Genomic DNA, 26,839 nt, shown 5'->3' with positions numbered 1-26,839 from the left:
AGTGACACAACTGTGCAGCTACAGCTGTGCCGCTACAGCCGCACTGCTAAAAGGTGTGTAGTGTAGCCACTGTTTGTCGGCAGGAGAGAGCTCTCCTGCTGACAAAACACTGTTCACACTAGCGCTTTTTGTTAGCAAAATTTTTATTGTATGGGGGGTAGGAGAGTGGGGTTTCACACCCTGGAAGAACAAAAGTTTTGTCGTTCAGATTCCGTGTTGACAAAGCCTAACTTACATCTTGCTCTGATGCTGAGTGTAAAAATTGTCAGTCCTATACATATGGTTGATCCATTGCCTTACACTTTGTAGCTACTTACATCTGTAAAAAGTAAGTGTAAATCAGAGTGGCAACATTTTACAGTTATTTTGCACAGGTCTAAACAACTAGACAAAGTGCAAAGCAGTAGAGAATCAAGCCCTGCTTTTCTTAATCCTTAAAAGTATGTCTTCAGAAGTAGAACAATAGTGTGTTTTGTTAATTAGCATAATTCAAACTATTTTCAGTCATTTCTAAACAGCTTTTCCATGTGTTAGTTGCCTTAGTGGGATGGGTCTCTTTTGTTCATCGGATTTTTTTTTCACTAGGTTGACTGATTCAAATCCAACATTTCTGCTTCTTTCTCACCTGTACTTGTGTATATAATGACATTGGATTAAGTAGTTTTGTATTTATAACAAAACTACTTTTTACCCATTTCCCACAAGAGACTGAAGTGAAGGGAGAAAACACTGAAAACCTCTTGGTTTTATGAACACAAGAGAATACTTTGTTCTACCACTCTGATGCCAAAAATAGAAACAAATCAGATGCATGAAGCATTCTCCTCAATATTTTTATTAAAACTTAGCTTCCTAGAGGAAACCTGTCTTTAAAGATTATATTTAACTGAGGAATAGGAGGTTCCCATTTTACAGAACTGGCCTTTAGCACCTCTGGCACCAGTATTCAGATTCAGCCTTTTCAGTTAAGGTTGTTACTTCTGAAAACCATGCTTCTGGCACAGCTAATAAATTCTATTCAGAAAAAGGCTAAGAATGAACGGAAAGTTTACTTAGAATTAAATGTCTCTTGGGAAGGGGCTCCTCATCAACTTGAGTGTGAAGTAGTGTGGGAAAGGTGGGGTTTTTTTTTCTCTTCTCTGAGGAAAAAGACTCAAGTTTCCGGTGTTTCTATTAAAACCATCACCATTACAACTGAATATAAGGCAGAGAATGAGAACAAACTATCCTGTTTATATTTAAAGCTGTTTAAAATTACGTTGGCTCAGCCATTGGAATTTATACTTCTGAGTGACTCCTAGAAAATCTTTGTTGCTTCCCCCAGCTTAACAATTGTTCAAGATTTAAAACAGGAAATTACACAAATATTGATGAGATTTACAACAACTGTTGATTGTTTATTTGTGTGGTGTTTTTTGTTTTGTTTTTTTCCTCTAAGGAGACATAGGTGTGTTTCTCTATTTAACTTGTCTTTATCTCTGTTTTTCAGATAATCGTAGGAGAAGGCCTGTCTGTCTATTATAACCGTTTGCACTCGAATTCATTTGTCAGAAATAACTACATAGCCACTATTTACAAAGCCATTGGGACCTTCATTTTTGGTGCGGCGGCTAGCCAGTCCCTGACGGACATTGCCAAGTACTCCATAGGTAGACTGCGGCCCCACTTCCTGGCTATATGCCAACCAGATTGGACACGAGTCAACTGCAGTCTAGGTTACATTGAAAACTTCCCATGTCAAGGCGACAAAGTACAAGTTAATGAGGGAAGGTGAGTAACCTAATGTACTTTGGTCTTCAAGGATTTTATCTTGTATTGTAAATCCCTGGAGTCAATAGTGGTTTGATGGGTTGATTTCTCTTACTACATGCTCCAGGAGTCCATTGGAATGGATTTAGTGATCTAATAGACATACAGTGAACCTCAAAGCACATGCTCAGGCACTAGACTATCTTCTTTTATCTCTCCTCCTCATTCCCCTAAACCCACAAATTTATCCTTTATAAGCTATAGGACAGGAGTCACAACCTTTCGGAAGTGGTGTGCCAAGTCTTCATTTATTCGCTGTAATTTAAGGTTTCGCATGCCAGTAATACATTTTTACATTTACAGGGGCCACGGATGGAACCCCAGACTGGCAGTGGGCTGAGTAGGGGCAGGACCTACTGCCGGTCTGGGGTTCCGTCTGCCAGCCCCTGCCAGCCGGGTCCTGGCTGCTGGCACCATTCAGCCCGGTGCTGGCCTGGGGTTCTGTGCATCCAGGCCGGCAGCGAGCTGAGCGGGGTCGTCGGCTGGGACCCCAGGCTGGCAGCAGTGTGCCACTGTAAAATCAGCTTGCGTGCCGCCTTTGGCACATGTGCCATAGGTTGCTGACCCCTGCTATAGGAACAGGACTTCAGCTTTTACACAAAATGCTGTTTTTTTTTCAGTTGTTTCCTTCATCAATTTTGGGTGACCAGAGATGTGTACGAGCCCTTTAAATTGGTAGTTTTGGGGGCAGTCAAATAAGATCCATTTGGAAAGAAAACCACTGTATATTCTTTCTGAATGAATAAGTCTGAAAGCTGCCTTCCCAGGCTTTTCTGGGGTGAGTTTGAGGAAGGGAGAATAATTTATTCATATTTAAAATAGAAGAATAAGTTAATCAAAAACAGATGTATCTGTATAAAATGTATAACAGACAAGAGGATAGTGTTGTGCGTTTTGTCCATTAAAAGCCCAAATAACTAATTTTTAACAAACATTTAATATCCATTGAAACTAAGAGGTGAAAATGGAAGCAAATTAATAGAAACAGATGTGCTGTGACATGCTTCAGAAGTGACCCGTACTTGTTCCCCCTTCTGCCAATGTCCTGTAATCCGATATCTGTCTGACGAATGTCCTCAAACAGCCAATTATGTTAAGTGTTGAAATTTTAGATTTAGTTTTATTCTGAAAAATACTTCAATCCTGGTATTAAAATGGCTCGAACTCCCAGTAAGTTCTTTTTGTTCTATATACCTGGAGTGCTTGCAGTTAGGGAACTTCACCAACTGACTTCCCTTTTTTAAAAAACAAAAAAACTGGAAAGTTTTTTTAATAGGGAGAATTTCTTGAGATTAAAGAACTTCTACATCTCTTTAGTTCCATCATTCCACTTCTGCATTCCACTTTTTCAAAATCTCAGTCCCCTTCAGAGCTCTTATAATACCCATAGGGTCCCCTTATAACCAGGGAGAAGTATAGTGACTTGAATACATTTGGGACCAGGTTCTGCCCTTTGACACATGCACAACATCCATTAAAGTACCTGGAAGCTGTAAACACCTACATTAGACAATAGTACTTGGTCCCTGACTTGGAAAATTGTCTATTACAAACAAAATTTATAATAGTATGGACAGCACTTCATTAAATACATACTCCATAGGTAAACCACAGCTTACTCTGTTGAGTGAGTTGTAGAGTAGGTGACTTTTTTGCTGTATATTCAGGGCTGCTTTTTTTTTTTTTTTTTTTGATTGAATATATTGTGGCCAAAGACAATCTTTGTTCAGTTAACTTGAGTTAATTCAGACCATAATTCTTGGACAGGCTTCTCACTTGTGGGTAGCTGTGTTTAGTCAGAATACCCATTCTTAAACGATCACCCCAATATCTCCTTCTGGAAAGGTAGGTGGTCTATTTTAGTGTGTGTCGAGTGGTTTTTTTTTTTTTTGTGGGGGAGGGGGCAAGGGTTATTTTTTTTGTTTTTTGTTAAAAATCATCAGGTACTTCCTCCATGACTGCCTACTTCAAGCAGGGAAAAGACACCAAAATCCCATTGTCATGAAAATTGTTGTCTATGAAACTTTTCATAAGGCAGTGGCTTCTTTCCCAGGAACACTGACTAAGCAACTTTTCCAAAGAACTCTGACTTACAGTAGAAGTAGCTTAAAAAGCAGGAATAATTTAAAAGGAATTACCTTTTTCTTTAATTTTCTGCCCAAGGGTAGTTTGAGTGTGTGTATTTGTATTTAACTTTGTTACAGAGGACAGTAAAATGGAGGAACAGAAGTGTCTTGAGGTTAAATAGGAGCAGAAGCAAGATCTTGGCAGTATGGTATCTTGTCAGCTTTGCTTTAGTTAAATACAAAACTAAAAAATTGCAACAGCCAGAAGTCTCAAGTTCATATCAAGCAAGGGAAGGTAAGTGATATATATGTAATGTGTAGGCTCTGCAAGCTCACTCTTTCTCTAGACCCAGTTTTGCCCTTCATATGACCTTCTGCGACTTGAGCTATTTTTGTCTATAGTTGTAACATTTGACCACGGTTGCTCAAAATAAGTTTTGTTACACAGGACACTTACTTTTGGTATTATACATCTATACAGAAAAACAGATGGGTTATGTTTGAAACTTAGACTTAGAACTCTGGTGTCTTTCCAGGTAGAAGGGGGCAAGGGGCAGCTGCACAGACTCTGCCTGTTGAAGGAGAATGTACTAAGAGTTTAGTTACATTCAGCACAGACCAGGATCTAAATGCAGCTTTGGTATTACTCCGTTGGCTACTTCAGTGGGGTTTGCTCAGAGAGTGGCTGAACTGGCCTCTCCTTTGAGAAATCTCACTTAAGTGGGGAGGTTTGTTTCTCCTCTAACTCTTCTCAAACTGTCTTAGATTGACATCTTCATGGGGGAGGGGAGTGGGAGATGCAGAATTAGCTGAGTTGACTGTAGCGTGTAAAAGCCCATATAATCTGGATTCTGTGTGTCTTGGAGTTGGGTGGATGGTCTAGTGGTTATGGCTCTAGCCTAGGATTTAGGAAACCTGGATTCAAGTCTCTGTTCTGCCATGGATTTCATTTCCTCTGTGAACTTGGCGTGTCTGTGCCTCGTTATCCCCATTTTACAGATGGGGGAGGGGGAAATAGCACTTTCTTACCTCATAGGAGTATTGTGAGGATAAATACATTAAAGGTTTGAAGAGCTCCGATACTATGGTACTGAGGGCTGTAAAAGTACTTAAAATAGATTAGATACTTAACAGATTTTATTTTTCCACACTAAAGATTTTGATCTTGAAATATTTGTAGCCTATGACTAGCATTCAGGAATCTTGGCTTATGTCATCGTTTCATCCCCACTTTCTCAGGAGCCGTGTCATTATGAACGTTTAAAAGCTACTTTCAGAAGTGTGTGTATGTGTGTTTGGGTTTTTCCCATCCAGTACAAGATATCAGTGTTACTGCAGGTATTTTCTCCATTAATCCAGATCCTAGGAACCCTACTTAGCCTCACCCTGATACTGCATTATGAGATATAAGGCCAAATCTTAAGTCAACTATACGTTTGCCCATACACCTTCTTGTGTATGCCAGTGGCATAGGAGAGCAGGCAGGTTTGGGCTCCCATTGTTGAATCACGGTTGCTACTGAATTACTTAATTCTAAAACTGCAGTCTGCTTCCTACATAGTTTTTAATGAATTTATAAACTCTCCATTTTAAGCAATGGAACTGATGTCCTGCAGGCATATGTGCTCCAGTGTTGTTGCAGTTCATGTACAAATGGTCAGTCATGGATCTAGGTATAGGTTTTTGTGGGGGCCAATAACCTTAAAAATCAGATCCTAACAAGTCACTAAAGCATATGTCTACACTACCACAGCTCAGCATGGTGCTGCAGGTGCGCCATTGTAACAGCATAGTGAAGATACTTTCATCCATGTGGTTAATCCACCTCTCGAGCAATGGTAGCAAGATTGACAGAAGAATTCTTCCATTGACCTACTTGTGTCTACACAAGTGTAGACCAGGCCTAAGACTTTAGGAAGCAGACTGTGGTTATAAAAGCCCTACTTGCACCCACCTCTGTGGTGATTAGACACACAAACATAGCCATGCAAATTAACCTAGGCTCTGTAGAAATTTGCCACTGTACGATCTAGCTAAGTGAGTGACTGAAATACCAAGTCTTGGGGCTGTCTGTGCTTGTGAAGTTTGTGGTCGTGGTATGGGTGGGACCTGAAAGCCTTGGTGCGCGCAAAGCCAGATACTTCAGACAGCTGAACTGAAAAATCTGTACTCTTATTGAGTCCAAAATATACTCCGGCTATGAAATACACCTGACCTCTATACTTAGTGAGACACTCCTAAGCATTTTCCATTTCAAGTATTTTAACTAGCTTGTTGAAAGGTCATGGCAAATAGAGTTAAAAGTTTAACCATGTAATCCATTCACTATTCCAGGTAGTAAGTCTTAGTGACTGTCATGAATATACATAATATCAGAATCCAAGATATTTATCTTTTGGACCGCTAGCTGTTTGAGGACATTAAATATAGGACTTGGATACTACCTATTGCATCTGCCTTGATAGCTCATACTATTGATCTAACAGTGCTCATTGTTAAGTATAGTTTTAAAGATAGCATAGCTATGGGAAGTTTTCCAAAACTGCTATTATTTTATTCTATTTTTCAAACTCTTGTCATATTTTATTAGGCGTAAGGGCCCAGTGGTGTTAGAAGTATTGTGAAATATATAATTTCTCTTTGAGGGGAGAAGAGGAAAGAATAATCTCTGTAGACTGAATGTCCTTTCACTGACATTGCATTTCCAGGACTGAAAAAAAGATGTAACTGCATGTTGAAATCTTGTCCATGCTTACAGGTGTCTAGAGTTAAAAGTTTAAAAGTCTTTAAAACCACATGGAGTCCCACAGCTCCTTTTTGGCTTAAACATCTGTTTGTTCTAAAACTCTATTTGAATGCAAACCTTCCCAGGAAGCTAATACAGTATACAAATATAATAATACAGGCTTACCCGATGGAATCTTTACAAAGTATGTGTGTATTTTTAGCATATTTAAAACTATTGTTTCTCTTGCATAGAAAACTGAGTTCTATACTCCTTTTAAAAAAAAAAAAAAAAAAACGCTAATCGGACCTTTTTTTAGATTTACATCGTAGCAAGTTCAATAAATGGAACAGTATAAAACAATGTTGTACTTGTCCCTTTTCAGTTACAAATATGCTGTTTACAAAAAAAAAGTCTGTGACTGAAAAGAGCTAGAGAATCCCGTGCACTTAAGACTAACGAACATTTGAGCGTGACTTCTGTTGCGGTGATACCACTTTGTCAACGTAGGTAAGAATTTCCAGGGTAGGTAATATAGCTAGCAAGCAAGCTAGAGATAACGAGTTGTAGTTCAATCAGGGAGAAGGGCGCCTGTTCTAGATTTGAGGTGTGAAACAAGGAAGGAGAAACTGGTTCTGTAACTGGCAGCCATCCACATGTTTTGTTTAGTCACGAGTGATGGTGTCCAAATTTGCAGATGAACTGAGCTCAACAGTTTTCCTTGAATCTGGTCCTGAAGTTTTTTTTGCTGAGGATGGCACCTTAAGTCTCTATAGTGTGGCCACGGGAGTTGAGTGTCTCCTAAGGTTTTTGTAATTGCCATTCCTGATATCCTGAATTTGTGTCCATTAATCCTTTCCGTATGACTGTCCATTTTGGCTGATGTACATAGCAGAGGGGCATTGCTGGCATTGATGGCGATTACATTGGTGGACGTGCAGGTGAATGAACCATGTATGTGTGTGATCTTTAGTCCTGTGATGGTGCCTGGTGTAGATATGTGGGCAGAGTTGGCATCGAGGTTTGTTCATGGATTGGTCCTGAGGTAGAGTTACTAAGGTACGGTGTGCAGTGCTGGTGAGATACTTTCAGTTGGCAGGTTGTCTGTGGGCAAGGATTAGCCTGCCACCGAAACCTGTGAAGCGTGGGATCATTGTCCAGGATGGGTTGTAGATCCCTGATGATGGCTTGGAGGGTTAAGTGGGGGCTGTATGTGATGGCCAGTGGGTCCTGTTGGTTTCTTTCTTGGGTTTGTCTTGCAGTAGGAGCTTCTGGTCCACATCTGCTCTTTGATCTGTTTCCTAATTTCCTCGTGCGGGTATTGAGTTTTGAGAATGCTTGGTGGATTGTAGGTTTGGTCTCTGTCTGAGGGTTAAGCAGATACGGTTGTACCTCAGTGCTTGCTGTAGACAATGATCGTGTGATGTGTCCGGGATGGAAGCTGGATGAGGTAGGCATAGTGTTCGTAGGTTTTCGATATAGGTGGTGTAATGTGCCATACTTATTTTGCACTGTGGTGCTAGAAAGTGGACCTCCTGTGTAGATTGTCCAGGCTGAGGTTGATGGTGGGGTGGAAGTTGTTGAAATCGGGTGGAATTTTTCTAGAGTTTCCTTCCATGGGTCCAGATGATGAAGATGTCATCAATGTAGCACATAGTGAAGAGGCGTGAGTGGAACGAGAGCTGAGGATGCGTTGTCCAGGTCAGCCATAAAATTTGCGTATTGTGGGCCATGCAGGTGCCCATAGCAGTGCCATGATCTGGAGATATATATTGTCATCAAACTTGAAATAGTTGTGTGAGTATAAAGGCACAGAGCTCACACACATTGTGCTGGCATCATCAGGGATATCGTTCCTGACAGCTAGTATTCCATCGTGTGTGGGATGTAGTTGTAAGAGCTCTACATCCATGGTGCTAGGATGGTGTTTTTGGGAGGTTGACCAATGCATTGTAGTTTCCTCAGGAATCAGTGGTGTCACGGAAGATAGCTGGGAGTGCTGGTGGGAGCGTCTGAGTAAGGGTCCACTATCCAGACAGTCCTTCAGTGAGAGTGCCAATGCCCGAGATGAATGGGCGTCCAGGATTTCCGGGTTTGTGGATCTTGGTATAATAGAATAACCTGGTCGTGCTCTAAGGGTATGCTGATTTGTTCCGGTATTAGTGTAGGGATGTCCTGAGTAGACGGTGCATTCCTTAGTGTATTCCTCGTGGGATCTGAGGAAGTGGCCTGTAGCATTTGTATTGGAGAGTTGTGCGGCCTCCTTTTGGTAGTCAGACCTGTTCATGATGACAACAGCACCTCCTTTATAGCCTCTTTCATGATAATCAGGGTGGTTTCTGAGGCTGTGATGCATTGCGTTCTGCACGACTTAGGTTATGAGGCAGCGGTGTTGTTTCCCACGATTCTGCCTGTGCACGTCGGCGAAGCATTCAATGTATAGTCCAGACTGTCATTTCGACCTCAGGAGAGTCCATGTGGAGTTCTTCTTCTTGTGCTGTTGGTGGGAGGGTACCTGTGTATCAGTGCACTGTTCAGTGTTGTCCTGGAAGTATTCTTTGAGTCGTAGACGGCGAAAGTAGGCTTCCAGATCGCCACAGAACTGTATCATGTTGGTAGGGGTGGCAGGGCAGAAAGACTGAAAAGTGTCTAATATGCAAACTTTTCACAACATACACAAATTATACATGTGTGCCTATGCACACCATTGTTTTCATGCTTGTGTGTGTGTGTATATACTGTACTGACAAGAATAAGGAAATAAGGGTGGAAGCTCTTCTTTGGACTGTAATTTTCTTAGTCATTTACTTGTTTTGGTGTAAAATGTTGATTGTTTCACTAGAGTGAAACCATCATAATGGAATGATCATTTATGGCATACGTTCTGCTCTGTGCAACCTCAAAATCAGCAGCCAAATTCCCATGGAACTCAGGTTGGGTCAGGATTTTATCCATGGTGTCTTGCCAGGTTCTGCTCAGCCCTGTCTTGGATTCCCAGCTGCTATTTCTTTTCCATATTTATGATGAGTGATTTAATGGTCTCAATCTTCAAAAAATACATAAGGCCTTGTTCTCTGCTTTGGTTAAGGAGCACTGGTGAGGTACAAGGTTGCTGTAAATCTCACGTTTGTGCTCCCCACTCCCTCCCACTCCTGATCTTGGGGCTGCCACGTTCACTGCTGGTCCTTAGATGCATATTATAGGCACTAGTGTAAACTGAACTGCTTTAAATGCAGATGAAATCCTGGCCAGGGATCAGTTGTGTGGGCTGGGATTGCCCCTGGTCTCTTTATTGATACTGGCAGAAAAGTGAGGGCTATTGTAGGAGCGTCTCTGCCATCAAAAAGACCCCATAGCCAGCAGAAGTATTTGTAGGGCTGGATTCTTCTTGGAGTGTGGGCACCCTGCATTTGTGAATCTGCCACAAGGCTGTTATAGGACTGTGCAAATTTCACACTGCCTGCCTGTTTCTAAATGCATCCAGTCAAAGCTAGTGGGCCTGAAATAATGTAACTTTATAATATAAAGGACCTCATTGCCCTTCCTGCTGAGGAAGCAGTGTAAAGGGATAACATAAGGGAAAATAAGTACGGGTTTAGAAACTTGGCCAATGCAAATATAAAAAGGTGAAAAGGATTTGGAGGACATGGTAACAAATAAGCAACTGCTGATCTTTTCCAAAAATGTTTAAAAGTGGAGAGAAGTGGCTGGCAGTGCATATTGCAGCTGAGGAGACTGCTGCTGTTTGACAAGACATGACGGAGATTATTAAAAGGTGGGTGAGGATCCGTACTCAGGTGACCACTAAGACACGGCTCAAGGAGTTCTTGAATGTAGCTTAATCCCATCCCATATAGGCCTCAAAAAAAATTTAAGTGGCAGCCTAGTCAGTCCATCCATTTTATAGCAGGGATCCTTATATTGTGTGACTTAGAGGCAGAGCTGTAACTAGCTATTTTTGCGCCCGAGGCAAGAATATAAAATTGTGCCTTCTCCCCCTCCATATAACTTCATAGTAGTTACTTTGTTTACATTTTTTTAAATAACAAGAATAATAATGATAAACATTCTATTTATTTTAATCCTTAAGATCTGCGTACAAAATCAACTAATGCATATAAGGTTTGCATCATAAATTGTGGGGGTTGGGGTCGGGGCTCGCAGCCACGTGCAGGAGTCTGGATTGGGGGCTTGCAGCTGCGCACAGGGGCTGAGGGTTGGGGCTTGCAGCCCGGTGCAGGGGACGGGGGTTGTGGCTCGCAGCCCAGGGTTGGGGCTTGCAGCCTGGGTCAGAGGTTGGGGCTCGCAGCCTGGCACACGGGCTGGCAGCTGCATGTCCTTGTTGGGGTTGGAGGCTCGTAGCCCCCTGCAGGGGGTGGGGCTTGTGGTCCCGCAGCTCCACACAGGTTGGGGCTTGCAGCCATGCGTCGCAGTCAGGGCTTGCAAATGTACAACATAACTGGGTTGCAGCCGCCAGTTTGAGAACCAATACTTTATAATTACTATAGGGTGTATTCTATTTATTTTCCATTTATGTTGTACATTTGTCATGACACAATGTACATATTATGTGCTTATCATTTTTCATAAAATAAGAATTAAAAAACTTCATTTGTCTTTTTCTGCGCCCCTCAGCTTTGTGTGCCCGAGGCAAGTGCCTCACTAGCCTCGCCCTTGTTATGGCACTGCTTAGAGGACAGGGATGTTGCCACAAAATCTTCCTCTTACTGTCGAATTGTGCTCCGGAATCTAAACTGTCATTTTAAAAGAAATACATAGTTTCTAGCCTTTATGGTATGTGAGGGAGTATTCAAACAAACTGAACATAAAGCCATGCAGCAATGTTGTCTGGAATCTGCAGCCAACCTAAAATGATAGCACTGAGAGGTGTGAGCCACTCTATTCAGCTTTGTAAGGCGTTTTTGGCTCCTAAAACGAAAGATGACAACTTAATGTCAACATGCAGCCATTCCACTCCTAATGACTTGAGCAGAAATATCTGTCTAATGTGTTTACCCCAAAATGGCCTCAGATGCACGGTAGCTTACTGAAGGATCCAGCTGTCCCCGATCCAGCTGCCAAAATCTCCAGCCTCCTCCTGACAACTTCTTCAGTGCATTTGTGCTGTCAATGCTAATACCAAATAGGGCACTGGAAAGCTAGAGACTGAGGGACTTTGCACAGGTTTACCAACACTGGGTGGGATTTTCAAAAGTGCTTACAAGACTTAGGAGCGCAAGTCCCATTTGATTATTCTTACCCGCCTCCCCAATGGAACTTGTGCTCTTACTTCCCTTCGATACTTATGAAAATACCCTGCCTGCGCGCTTGATAGGACTTTTACCCTTTTCATTCACTGCATTCCTTTGTTTGCAGGAACTTACTACAGGACCCTCTTTAGACAGATTTTTGGTATTTCAGAAAGCTACGTGCAAAAGTTCATCAATCACTCTGGTAAAGCTGTGCGAGGCCCCCTAGGCCACTTTGACTTATTTTGGGGGGGTTTAGAGATGGGAGTTTAGGTTTTTTAAACTGAATTATTGTAGAAATGAAGGACTGGAAGGACCCTTGAGAAGTCGTATAGTCAGTCCCCCTTCCCTTCCCCCTCTCTGCCCCTTGGTACTGAGGCAGGACCAGGCATACCTAAATGAACCCTAACAGGTGTTTTGCCTAACCAGTTCTTAGTAAAGATTCCTCATGATGGGGGTTCTACAACCTCCCTTAGTAAGTTATTCCAGAGTGAACTATTATAGTTACGTGTGTCTCCCCCAGCCCCTTGAATATTTAACTTAAATCTCTTACTGAAGATTAAGCCCATTGCATCTTGTCCTACCTTCAGTGGACATGGAGAACAAATAATCACTGTCCTCTTTATAATAGCCCTTAACTCAGCCATCTTTTCTCAAGATTAAATATGCCAATTTTTTTAACCTTTCCTCATAGGTCAGGTTTTCTATCTCTAATAATTTTTGTTGCTCTCCTCTGGACTTTCTACAGCTTGTCCACATCTTTCTTTAGGGTGGTACCCAAAACTCTGAGATTTTACCAGTGATGAGTAGAGAGGCCCAATTACTTCCTGTGTCTTACGTATGACACTTTTTTGTTATTACATCCCAGAATATTAGCCCTTTTCACAGTTGTACCACGTTGGTGGCTCATGCTCAATTTGTGATCTACTGCAACACGCAGATCCTTTTCTGCAATACTAGTGCCTAATCAGTTATTCCCCATTTTGTGTTTGTGGGTTTTTTTTTCCTTCCCAAGTGTAATGCTTTTCACTTGTCTTTACTGAATTTCATCTTGCTGATTTCAGACCAATCTTCCAGTTCAGAATTCAAAATTACCTTGATAATGTTTTGTAGCCATTTTAATTTAAAAAAAAAAATCTTCTGAAAAGCCTTGTTGCTACTTGAACTTTCTCATCTCAACACTTACTAGAAAACTATTTATAAAAATATGCAACTAATTTTAAACCAACTTCATTTTAGCAAAAGAAAGGAAACTACATACCTCTGAGTAAAATAAGGAGAAACTTGGAAGCAAACTGCAGTCATTTTCTTAGATAGAAAAGCCACCTTTTTGTAAACCAATCTAGAGCGAGGAAATTTTGTCTTTTGGTGGTTGTTCTGTATACAAAAATGTTGTAATTGTAATTCTCTTGATATAGAGACTGTTTGTTTTGAGATGGTGTTTTGCTTATTTTGACTGTCCTAGTTAAAGATAATGCATTAGAACCAAAAGAAACCTTCAGTTAAGGAGTGAATTCAGCTTGTAACAAACACCGTCTACATGGATGAGCACAGATTGAGGCAGACTGAACCTTGGTAATGGATCATAGATTTTTGCAATGGGATGGGATTAGTATGCAAAGAAGCAATATTATGCAAATTGACTGCATCCCTGTTGGGGGAATCTATTGCAGGATACCACGTTTCATATACAGAAGCAATCTTTAGGATCCCATTTGCAGATTGTCAGTCTTAATTCATAGTCACTAAAACTAATCCACTCAAATGGTGCTCAGTTGCAGTTTTAGTGTTAACTCTCAGTTCTTACAGAGCACTTTCCATCAGTGAATCTGAGTGCTTTCTATCAAGGGTTAGCATCACCATCTCAGTTTTACAAATGGGGAAAACTGAGGGACAGAGAGGTGAATGACTTGTCCAAAGTCTCAATGTGTTGCTTTTCAGGTAGGCAAGAGTGGCTGTTGCAATATGTGGTGGGGACCAGATGGTATTCACCTAGGAGTTCTGAAAGCCCTCTTTAAGAATGTAGAGAAGCATAATGTGCATCTAGGTTTGTTGGAGGAAGCTTTATTTTCAGCTGAAAAGAGCATTAGAAGTTAAAACTACACTGTAACTCTATAGCATGTACTGTATGCAGGTTATAACATTTATAGAATTTAATATAGGACTTGTGCTGCCAATTTTATATTATGTATTATAAACTTGGCATTGCAAACATTACATTAAAGTGTGTGTTGTTTTTTTTATTTAAAGGTCAGGTATACTGAGACTGCCATTATTAAATGTTCTGTTCCCATTTCTAAGAATCGCAAGTGTTTATTCTATAAAAGTGCGCAGCATCATTACTTAATCTGTCCTGAACAGACTCACTTTGAATTTAAAGGAACAGTAACTTAAACTTTTCTCTGAATGCTTAGTGCAGGTGATTCCTATGATACTATAATTAAAAATTTACAGGAATTCTTAATTTTACTTAATCCATTTCTCTGTTGCCTGTTATGGCTGCACAGTCAATTTGCTCTTCTGTTTGTGGCCTTTTCCCATACTAAGGAGGGGAAAGAGGAGGTGAACCTTTTAAACCACACACACACACAAGGCAAATGTGATTGTGAAACCACAAAAATTGGGGCTCAGTGAGTCTTCCTCTTCCAAGCCAAGCAGCCCATAATTGTAAATTTTGGGTACAAGAAGTGATTTTTTTTTTTTCCTCCCAAGATTATCTAGGAGTTGGCTATCTTTTTCCCAGTCCTATAAACAATGATGGTGGTGCACTTCATTTTAATACAGTTGACTCTGCTGTTCTGTTTCAAATGTTCAAGGAAAATGTTAGCATTTATTATCTGCACTGTTGAAACAGCTGGACCATCTGACCATGCTAGTGCCTTTTTACATACATCTCCTCAATAATTTTCCTGGCCATTCACTGCAGGCAAATCTCAAATGTATTCAAACTCCCATGTTCCTTCCTCTTCGGTGAAATTGCTCCGAATCCTTCCTTTGACTTTTAGCTATTATATTGATTTGATACTTTCTTTATGCTATGTATCATAAACAGGGTGTATATGGGGACTTGACAAGTGTCTAATGAATGTGCTTAAGAACAGTTTAAATGCTCTGGTCTTGTGATCAGATTGGGTCTTAATATGAAGCTAGGCAGCGTGGAGAGAGATAGGCCATACTAGACTAATCCATGCTCCAGCTTTCTAGGTAGACACTAGCACCCAGATCCTCCGAGGCATTTAGGTGCCTAATGTCCCATTGATTTCAATGGGACATTATCTGTCTAAATACCTTTTGAGCTCCTGGGCCAAAGATCCTCAGCTATGGAGAGCATAGTGCAGGAGTGGTGGTGGAGGTCAGGTTGGTCCCCTGGTGCAACCTAGAGCATCCCAGAGGCTACTCTCGTGCCAGCTCTACACTAAAAAGTTAAGTTGACCCAGCAGCGTCACTTGGGGTACGAAAATCTATACCCATGAGTTACATAGTTATGACGACCTAACACTTGGGGTAGACAGCCTTAAGTCCATGGAATAATTCATCCATTGACCTAGCTACCACCTCTCAGGAAGAGGGATTAACTACTGCGATGGGAGAACTCCCCCTGTTGCTGTAGTAAGTGTCTACATAGAAGCGCTACAGCAGTTCAGCTTCAGCGCTGACACTGTGCTGCTGTAGCAATTCCAGTGTAGGCATAGTGTAGCTTAAGCTACCTGTCAAGGGCTCCAAGGAACCTAGACAGCCGTAAGGTATCATATGGGCATGGGGAAGTCCTAGTCAAATTGTCTTACCCCTAGCTATGCCCATATCCTGGCAGCAGAGTGTGGTGATGATGTGTGTAGAAGCTACTACATAGTTAGTTGCCCCAGTTTAGCCAAGCCTATGTAGTAGCTTGCTTCAGATTCAAAGTAAGCAGGTGGTGTGCCTAAAGTCCCCACACTGCATCCCAGGGTCTGGCTGGAGGCTACAACATGTCTGAATACAGTTAAACATGGTTGTCTGGCCACAGTCAGAGTATAGACTCTGCTTCGTGCCCATTCCCTATAATACTTGTAAGACCTGCCCCTAAGGAGGGGCAGTGTCTTGGTGTCCGCCTCTGCCTTAATTTTCAAGATACAGTTGAAAGTATAAAATCATCATTGGTAACTAGCAGTCAATAGGCTAATTATTTTAACTGAGATATTGCAAAGGCTGGTTTTACTCTTTCACAGAATAGCTGGACATACTTGCTGTGCAAATCAGTGTGACCAAGCAGAATGAGCTCTCAGTTAAACCGCCATTAAGTTCAAGCTGTCAAAGGTAGTTTCTACATTTTCTCTTTGGTAGGTGGGGGGCTAATAACACTTTTAATCACTGAGCTCTCATTAGTTAATCCCCTTACATCCCCACAAGGTGAGTACTGTCATTTTAGAGATGTGGGAGGAACAAAGGCTGAGAGGATAAATGGCTTGTCCAAGGCCTTAATGGGTGGCTATTCTCAATGTTGGCATCAAAATGCAGGAGCTCCTGGCCTTGAGTCATGTGCTTGGATCACTGCATCATGCTGCTCTGAGGGTATGTAGTCCTGGTAAATTCCCAGCCCTTTGTTCTGTAACTTGTCATTACTCCCTAATTTCTATTGTTTCATCTGACTGCTATTGCAGTGCCTTTTTTCCTAAAACTGACAGTCTTTTGTGCCACTGGCATTAATCTTGCTCTTTATCTGCCAATCAGTGGAGCAAGAAAGTATTGGGGTCAGCACATCCTCTCCTAGTGTTCAATCTTGTCAGTCCCGTTATGCATCTCTCTCTTTCACTGGTTATCAATAACAGGAATCCTGAAGTCCTTTTTAAAAAAAAAAGTGTTCTGTTCCATAGCAGTCAGATGCCGCTGACATTTTACCAGGCTGGCAACAAGTAATGCTAAGTACTTTAAAACAATAGATTACTTTCGGTCCACTTCCTCTGTTCTGTGTAAAAGTTTTAGCATGCAAAAAACAATTTTTATTTTTTTTTCTTCTGCCTTCCTTTGTAATTTCCATTGACTTCAGCTCTTCAGTTGTTTCTTAGCTGGAAACCTGAAGCCTGGTCTAAACACCAATTTTTGTACTAGTATGACTTGGGGTTTTTTGTTTTTGTTATGGGTGTGATTCGTTTTTATACCAATATAATTATACTGGCACAGCCCCTAGTATGAATTCAGCTGTAGCAATATAAAGGTACTTTGAACAGGTGGAGCTTATTCCCCTTCCTGTGTGTGAATAACTGTTGGTGTAAGCACCTTTATACTGTAGAACTTTGCCCACACTAAGAGGGTTTTATTGTTTTAACACTGGCACAGTTAAAATTGTACAACTTTTTATGTAGAGGAGCCATAAATCTTCATTCTTCTGTGGAGTGATGGATTTTTCTTTCACATTGACACTTGGTGCTCAATGGTGCCCTCTGCTGTCCTGAATAGAGAAGAATCAGAGTGAGGTTGGTGGAAACGGACCTGAGGTAGAAGGTGTTGGTTTTGTGGCATTGCTCCTCATTCCCTCTAGTCCACCAGCCTTTTCCTGGAGGGCTTGTGTTCACCCCTCCAAATCTGAGCAACCTGAGATCTGTACAGAGCTATGTCAGAATTGCCATGTCGTCCGTCATCCCCCATGTCCGTCGTCCCCCCTGCCTTGCAATGGAAATTAGCATATCCAGAGGATATCATCAGCATTGAGAGATAAACCTGGTTCCAGTTTTTGTAAAAATTTAAAATGCATTCAGGAAAATGTTATTAAAAGTGCTTGCAGGAACACTTTCTCCTGAATATTTGTTTAACTTGTGAAAAGTGGCATACAACTAATTCCTCAACTAAAGTGTGGGTGAATAGGGGCAGAGGGAAGAAGAACTTAAAAAAATAAGATGCAGACCTAGTTTATGAATAAGCTCAACTAATCAAAGCATATTTTTCTCATATTTTAGTATATAAGGAAACGTACACAAACAATAAAGCTGTTTTTCACTTAAAATTTGATATGGTACATTAAACTAGCAGATGCAGCTATAGTTTATATATGTGCTTCTGATTATAACATAAACATTTTGTGGAGACGTTGTGCTTTTCATCCCAGTACCTTTATAAACACTAACTCTTGCTATCCCTTTGGGATAGGTAGGTTATTTCCAGTGTACAAATGAGGAAAACTTGAGGCACAGACTTCCTCTGATATTCCCGCCCCACCCCCTTTTTTTTTTTAACACATTGGGTTAGTGGCAAAGCTGGGAGTGCAGAACCCAGATGTCTTGGTTCCAATGGAGGATGTAATCATGAAATTCCAAATGTGGCACTCATGAGGAAGCACTGGGTTTGTGACAGACCCATCCATTAAACATATTGCCATAGCTAAAATTAAGTTAATTATACATTGAAAACAGAGCATGGAGGGAAGGGCTGTGAGTTGAAATGCAGATCACCTACCAATTAATGCAATAGTTGATGCGCAGGGTACCTAATTTTTGTTTCAACCCTTTGAACGAGTATGAACCAACTCTGAATACTAGAACTGGCTAATTTATCTTTGTCTGCTCTGGGAGTGCAAAATGTATTACTTTATGGAGAAGCTGTTGTGGGTCCATATTTTCTTTTGCTCTTGAATTGGGGCATAGGTACCCCAATTTAAGCCTAATTCACAAAAATCCATATCAAACATGGATTATTTCAAGGGCACAATTTAGTTTTTTGGATACTTTCTTCCTCATTAGGGCTACCCTTTCAGAGTCTTTAAGACTTTTTTTAAACTGCTAATTTTATACTCTTCATAGGGATACTAAAATTTTTCAGGCCCCTAAATACACAACTATTCAGAGGTTGTACTCGTGGGCTTTTTTATAGCATGAAATTCCAACATAAAGAAACTTTTTTTTTTTTTTTTTAAATCAAAATACAGTTTAGCTTCTTCATTACAACTCCTATATAATGCTGGATCTTAGCAGCAGTTTTATGTTCTATGATGCTGCCTCTGACTCTGTAGCCCTTGACTCGCACTGCCTGGCTTACACACAGCTGCCTTTAATGGGGAGGGCATAGATGTTGGAAGGGGGACTGAGAAACAGCATACATCTTGCTACTGATACCCACTTGTCCCAGTCCTGTTGCAGAGCCTTGTTCCATGTTCACTTGCACGTGATTGCCAGGAATTGGTTGTGTGCATCGCTGGTGGTTCTGTGTTTGAATTCTAAGTAGAATTGTGCAACTTCAGTCTGAGTATTAAGGCTTGTGAGCTGAAATGTATATGTGTGTGAAACTAGTGCATTAATAAATGCATCTGAGCATACTTATCTCTAAGTTGTGAAGGCTACTGGGTGTGTACAACTTCCCTCCAGGGTTAGTATCCAGCATTTCTGCATATTAAAAGCAGGGACTATCTTTTAGTTCTGTTTATACATTGTCCTAGCACGATGGGCTTCCAGGCACTATAGTAATGCCAGAAATGCACAGATTTATGTCACAACTCATAAATGCTATGTGGGAAAATGGAATAAGAGTTCAAATAAATCAGATATTAATACATTTTACCCCTTTAGTAATCTTGTTCATAAATATTTGTATCTGAACAGTAACAAAATTCTCAACTTACAAAAAAGTGGTAGAGCAGTCCACAGAGAATGTCATTTTACATATGACAGACTTTGAGAGTGTGTTTGAAATGAGGCATTATCCTTTGCTGTACACTTGCCAGGAGTTTAATGTTTCAATTTTTGTCATGAACCTGTTTTGGCATATCTGTAGATGTTTCAACACATGGTCAAAGTTTGCCCACTGTTATGTGTACACACAACACCCATAAAAGTTTATCAGAGTGTATCAGAAAGCTGATTTTGGGCTATTAGACTGGAAGAACAGCGGGGAACCCATCTACGTAGGTTCCTTTGAGTTGGAAATCCTTTTTGAACGCTTTAAGTTGTATTTAACTCGTACTTAGTAGTATTGTGGTTTATGGGGGAATTTTGAGTGTCTAATGGTACAGACATTTAGCCCTGATGTATATGTGTATGGGTTATATAGGATCCGATTACTTTTCTGTTGCATAGTGTTAATGGTCTGTCTCAAATATCTTATCTTATACAACATTTTGCTACTGAGGCAGTATCCCCTCTCTGTTTTGGAAACTGTTTCATGCAGAAGCCAGGAGAGGATAGAATTTCATTTAATACAGAGCAGAGTTTGGCATTCTGAATTGTCAGCGAATGGAAAATAGGTCTCTGATTTAAAGGTAGAATATTGTTTATCAAAAAACAAATAACTTAGTAGCAATACACTCTAGTTTTTGAAATTTAGTTTTGCAATTCTGTCAGAGTTCATACTGCACTTAATCATTCGAGCATAACAAAATAGTTTACTTATCCAATCTGGCAGCGTCTATCTGCATCATGCATCAAAAATGTCTCCAGAGATGTTTCTACAGCATTGTTTAACTAAATAGCATGCCAAATCTGACTGGGAAGACGAAGTGCTGTGTTACTTATGGCATTTGTGACCAGTTCAGCTTCCTAAAGAGCTTCTAACTGTAGAAGACATGCAGTGTAGGAACAATGCCTTCAGAAAGCACAGCAATGTGGTAGTCTTGTAATGTTTGTGATCACACACATGACTAAATCAAACACAACAATGACTGATTTAGATGGAAAAACCCAATAAACTTAAGTATAGAATTGTGACCAGTGTCTCTGTTTAAACAGAACAAAATTAACTAATATGCTGTGGCTCAGACTAACCAGAGCATAACAGGTAATTGCTCAGTTGAGAATGTCGTTGTGCATGCGGAGGGCTCTGTGGACTCTTTTTTGAAAAGCATTCTAGAGCTGTGGGTAAAGCTGAAGCATTCAACTGAGAAAAGTAACCAAGCTGTAGAGCTGGCACTTGTTGCGGCTGGAAACACTGCACTGTCTTATCGTGCCAAAATATTATCAAATTTTGCCATAAACATCGGATTTTTGGATCTAATTTTAGGAGGTGCAGAATGGACGTTTTGCCAACTCCCTGATGAACAGAAAAGTTTTTGGAAAACTTTAAAACAAACAAAAAAAGCTTGCTTTCTTCAAGTTCACTTTCTCTCCTTTGGAGCCTGTCTTTTTAAATAACTCAAATCACTTGATCAGCCCTGCTACATATATGCTAGTTCTTGGACGACACTTGGCACAAACACTGAGACTGCCAGTAAGATGAGAACATGTTGTAATGATGGTTGAGTGGGAGGTTTAATTACCTAGCATACTGCAATTATAGGTAGATGCTGAAATCAATAATGAAAACTATTGATGAACTACCTATGTTGACTGAACCTGGTATAATAACTTGGAAGATTTTAGGGGTCAATGTGAAATCCTCTCCTGCTGAGGAGCATGGTGCAACTCGGTCTAGACTCTACATTCATCTACACCTATCTGCATAATCACAAAATACAGATCAAGTAACTATGTATTCACGATCAGTCAGTTTTATAAGCATGTAACCTTTCTATTACCGTAAAGTTTTTTGCAAATGTTGAAATCAATATGGGGGTGTAACAGCAGTCAGTTATTACTTCTTTGGTAGTTGAGGAGGCTAAGTTGCAGTCAAGACCTCTCAACCAAGATAACTGCTTTGATTGTGGTCCTGAGTACTATTTGATTTTAATAATGTGTAAAAGAATGGTCACTAACATGGTATGTGATTAAGTGGCACCTCTGCTCTATTGAAGGTTTAAGAAACATGATGAAAAAGCAGCAAGGCTGAGATTAGATAAACCAAACCCAAGTGTTGAGCAGAACAACCTTTTCCTGCTATTGTCTCTTAATGCTAGCAGAAGGCTTTGTGATCATGTAAATTGGCTTTATGTAATGTTGCATGTCTAAGCAGTCTTGGTAACTTGATGAAATTTTTTGGAATTGTAAGAAGTCCATTACTTGGCGATTTCTTTTCCTTCCACCCATGTTCTTCAGCTTCCTTCTTTATCATCCTTCATATAACTGGAATATAAAAAGCATCAGTATCTGCAGAGTCTCCATGCTGCAGTTTCCATGTTGGTAATATATGCTGCCTCCAAAGTTACAACCCAGTCCTTAACAATAAAAAGTTGAGGAAGTGTCTCAAACAATAGCTGTATTTATCAATCTAATGCAAAATTTCCTTGAGTGCTTATGTAACTTTCTGGGGTAGATGATAAATTGAGCAGTGATTAAACTGTGCACTCTAAAATCCTGTAGCTTTTTACGTAGATTGCAGATAACTGGGTCTGAAGCAATAATCTCGAACTAGTTTTTAATTCATCCATTAGACATGGCAAAGGCACTCACACACAGGCTCTTCAGGACTTGAGGAACAGGTTGTGAAAGCAATAAAATGTTACTTTACAAAACAGTGGGGTTTTTTATTAGCTCCATACAAAAGAGGGGAGGGGAGAGAGAGAACTCTTCTGCTTTCCCCTTTTATTCGAGGTATAACTTAATTGGTTTGGAACTTTCAGTGCTATAGATTCTTCCTGTGGACTTAACCTGTTTATCACTGTTATGTGGGTGATAATGTTGCTAGTCTTGGACACACACATGAAATGTTTGATAGGAGTGAGTTTGGAAGGAAGAAATGACATGTAGCAGTGACCCTTTACAATGTAGGTAGGAAAATTTTTAATAAGGGGCTGGATCATGGCACCAAGCCATATGAACCCATGAGTGTTAATTTTTCTTGCTGAAACAGTGATTCACTAGCAGCAAATGGAAATGGGAACACATGGAGCTCTTAAACTATAACAAATCAAGATGCAGTTTTGAAATCTGGAGCCAGACCCATCCCTGGTATAAGTGCCTCCATTGACTTAGTTTTCAAGACTAAGGACCAAATAACTGTCCAGCAGCACTTTGTGAACAGTTTAGTTAAGAGACTCAGAACAGCCTCCTGAAGAATGCTGCTGCTTCCAGCCATTTGGCCTTTGGTTTAAGGCTGTCTTTGGTGTAATCCAGGCTCCAGTGGGGAACTCTGTAGGTCTATGCTAAGCTTTATAATACCTTCAATATATGATATAGTTTTTAACTGCAATATGCCATTTATGTCAGTTAGCCTTGTCGTTTGATATTCTAGTATGATTAAAGAGTTGCAGTGCTGCTGAAAGGCATCTATATCTTCTTATAAGCACACTTTTGCCTTTTATAAATACAGATAAGTCAGGCTTACTGGAAAATGTGAAAGCTGGTTTATGTTGTGGTTGTTTAACAAGTTAACATGTTCTCAGTCCATTAGAACTCGGCACAATTACCACTTGCATTCAGAGGCCCCCTGAAAACCATTTGGAAACAACTTATGGATGCGGTTGGTGAAGTTAGGGTACGTCTACACTACGGGATTATTCCGATTTTACATAAAACTGGTTTTGTAAAACAGATTGTATAAAGTCGAGTGCACGCGGCCACACTAAGCACATTAATTTGGCGCTGTGCGTCCATGGTCCGAGGCTAGCGTCTGTTTCTGGAGCATTGTACTGTGGGTAGCTATCCCATAGTTCCTGCAGTCTCCTCCGCCCCTTGGAATTCTGGGTTGAGATCCCAGTGCCTGATGGGACAAAAATCATTGTCGCGGGTGGTTCTGGGTAAATGTCGTCGTCAGTCATTCCTTCGTCCGTGAAAGCAATGGCAGACAATCATTTCGTGCACTTTTCCCCTGGATTGCCCTGGCAGACGCCATAGCATGGCAGCCATGGAGCCTGTTTTGCTTTTGTCACTGTCACCGTATGTGTACTGGATGCCTCTGTCAGCGGCAGTGCTGCAGTGCTACACAGCAGCATTCATTTGCCTTTGCATGATAGCAGAGACGGTTATCAGTTGTTCTGTACCATCTGCTGTGCCATTGTAAATTAACCATCTCATTGCCATCTGTCATTCTGTACTGTCTGCTGCTGTCATGGGTGCCCCCAGCTGAGGTCGGCTGGGGGTGCAAAGACAAAAATGAGAATGGCTCCCCAGGTCATTTCCTCCTTTATGTTGTATCTAAAAGTAGAGTCAGTCCTGCCTAGAATATGGGGCAAGTGTACTAGAGAACCAGAGAGCACAGCTGCTCCATATCAGATCCCGCAGAAATGATGAACTCCATGCCATTCTAGGGGGTGCCCCTGCAACAACCGCACCTGTTGCTTCCTTGCTCCCCTAACCATCCTGGGCTACCGCTGCAGTGTCCGTCCCCACCCCATTTGTGTGATGAAGTAATAAAGAATGCAGGAATAATAAACACTGACTTGTTAGTGAGATGAAATGAGGGGGAGGCAGCCTCCAGCTGCTATTAGTCCAGGCAGGACATTAAGCGGTGCGGGGGAGAGGAGCCCAGGATCCTGCTGCTGATAGTCCAGGCAGTACAGAATCTTTTCTTTACATATGAAAGGGAGGGGGCTGATGGAGCTCAGCCCCCAGTTGCTATGATGAAGACAGTTACTAGCCGTTCTGTACCATGTACTGGGAATGACCGGGAATAATTCCTATTTTTACCCAGGCATCCCCAGCCGACCTCACCTGAGGTCAGCCAGGAGCACTCACGGGCTGATGATGATGACGGATAGCAGTCCTATTGTACCATCTGCCACCGGGGAGGGGAGGGGAGCGGATACTGCTCTTTACTGCCGCAGCACCGCATCTACCAGCAGCATGCAGTAGACATAGGGTGACATTGAAAAAAGTCAAACAATTTTTTCCCTTTTCTTTCATGGGGGGAAGGGAGGCGGTAAATTGACGAGCTATACCCTGAACCACCCTGGACAATGTGTTTTGACCCTACAGGCATTGGGAGCTCAGCCAAGAATGCTAATGCTTTTTGGAGACTGCTGTGGACTGTGGAATAGCTGGAGTCCTCAGTAACCCCTCTCCCATCCCTCCCTGAGCGTCCATTTGATTCTTTCGCTTTCCGTTACGCTTGTCACGCAGCACTGTGCTGTGGACTCTGTATCATAGCCTGGGGATTTTTTCAAATGCTTTTGGCATTTATCTTCTGTAACAGAGTTCTGATAGAACAGGTTTGTCTCTCCCCATACAGCGATCAGATCCAATATCTCCCGTACGGTCCATGCTGGGCTCTTTTGGATTTGGGACTGCATCGCCACCCATGCTGATCAGAGCTCCACGCTGGGCAAACAGAAAATGAAATTCAAAAGTTCGCGGGGTTTTTCCTGTCTACCTGGCCCATCCAAGTTCGGATTGCTGTCCAGAGTGGCCATAAAATGGTGGCACTGTGGATAACCGCTGGCGGAGGGCCAATACCGTCGATTTGCGGACACACTAACCCTAATCTGATATGGTAATACCGATTTCAGCACTCGTCGGGCAGGAGTACAGAAACAGGTTTAAAGAGCCCTTTATATCGATATAAAGGGCCTCGTTGTGTGGATGGGTACAGCGTTAAATCGGTTTAAGGCTGCTAAAATAGGTTTAAACGCGTAGTGTAGACCAGGCCTTAGTCTTTAGCAAAAATGTCTGCTGTTAAAATTTTCTTAATTAGCAGAGTTCCTTTTCCTGGAAGCAGGGGAAATGCTCTGCATCTAAAATTTGGGAATCTGCATACATTGTATGTTCCCCAAACAGAAACCTTGGAAATGCTCTGTCAAAACATTGACTATAAAATGGCCATCCCCACACTAATCTGATCAGTGACTGAAATTCCATGTAATGCTGATGCAATACAATCTTTGGACTGCTGAATCAGAAGAAAATGTGTTGCTTTTGTCCTCTACTACCATTGTTACAAGCTGTTTGTTTGACACCTAGAAAGTGTTGCCTGAGGATGGGATTGGCACACGAGAGCTTCTGAGTGCTAATCTTTGCTCTAACATGGACACTCTGGCCATAGTCAAATCATGTATCCTTTTATCCCCTTTTCCTAATCTGTAATATGGGGATAATACTTGTCTAACTCATAGGGGCGTTGTGAAGACTAACTATAAAAATATAGCTCATCTGAGACATATAAGGGCTTAGTACTTAGTCTCTTCTTTTTAAATTCTTGGTTTATCGAATTTACTGCATAATTGCTGGAGAAAAGATGGATAAGACGGAACATGATCAAATATACAAAAGGACGAATGATATAGAGACAGTAGACCTGGAACTTCTAATTCACCTTCATAATACAAGAACAAAGGGATATTTAATGAATTTGAAAAAGCAAATTCAAAACTGACAAATGAAAATAGATTATCACAGTGCTTGCATTGAGACTGAGGAATTCATTGCAACATATTGAGCTCTTGGTCTCAGTGATATCAAAGTTCAAAAAAGTACTAGATCTGTGTGGATAACAAGAATATCCAGAGCTGTGAAAATAAAGATTAAACACACACAGTTGAAGTTTTGAAGGGATATAATCTCTTAAGCTTGGGGCACAAACCAACCTCTAACTATGGCAGGAGTGGTTTGGACGAAATTTTTCCCGGGGGTAGGTTAACCATAACTGCAAGATTTATTCTTCCTGACACAGCTGGTGCTGGCCAGCATTAATGAGAGAACACTAGACTAGATGGATTAATCATCTGAGCCAGTCTGGCAGTTTCTTTAGTTTATATTTTTCATTAAACAAACAAAAAAACAAGACCACCCCCCTCCAAATGTACTTATTTAACAGTGTTGTGGTGACAGCTTTTTTGTTTTGTTTTTGATTGTTGTTGAAGGAGTGGGTGATCCTTTCTCTGGAGCTGTTTGGCTTGTTGCCCGACACTTAACTACCACCTCCTGACCTCTGACATGTAGCTGCACCAACCAACCAGTCACCTCAGAGGTGGGAGAACCAGGAGCGGCAGAAGCTATTTCTGCAGTGCAGTATCTACCATGAATTGACGGGGGGAACTGCTGCACCGTGGGGGCAACTGTTAAACTATTCCTACTGGTGTGTCTGCACTGCACGTACTTTTTGGTGGCATGTAGAGTAGATGCACTACACAATGTGTAGCTGGTGAGGCATTGCTGAGGAGAGTAGAGGAAAGATGCACCTAAACTCATAGACTTTAAGGTCGGAAGGGACCATTATAATCATCT

General features: G+C 41.2%; 1 protein-coding gene across 2 annotated transcripts in view; it reads left to right on the top strand.

Moving 5' to 3' along the window:
• Positions 1–26,839, top strand: part of PLPP1 (phospholipid phosphatase 1) — a 136,715-nt gene that overhangs the window by 53,341 nt on the left and 56,535 nt on the right. For both annotated transcript variants that reach the window (XM_032769029.2, XM_032769028.2), the window contains exon 3: positions 1,490–1,770. In XM_032769029.2, coding sequence (XP_032624920.1) covers positions 1,490–1,770 — 281 coding nt within the window. The remainder of the gene's footprint in view (positions 1–1,489; positions 1,771–26,839) is intronic.

The sequence above is a fragment of the Chelonoidis abingdonii genome, chromosome 6 (genome assembly GCF_003597395.2).
Source record: "Chelonoidis abingdonii isolate Lonesome George chromosome 6, CheloAbing_2.0, whole genome shotgun sequence".
In the NCBI taxonomy this organism is placed as follows: Eukaryota; Metazoa; Chordata; order Testudines; family Testudinidae; genus Chelonoidis; species Chelonoidis abingdonii.
This window is presented reverse-complemented; position numbering and strand designations above follow the sequence as displayed.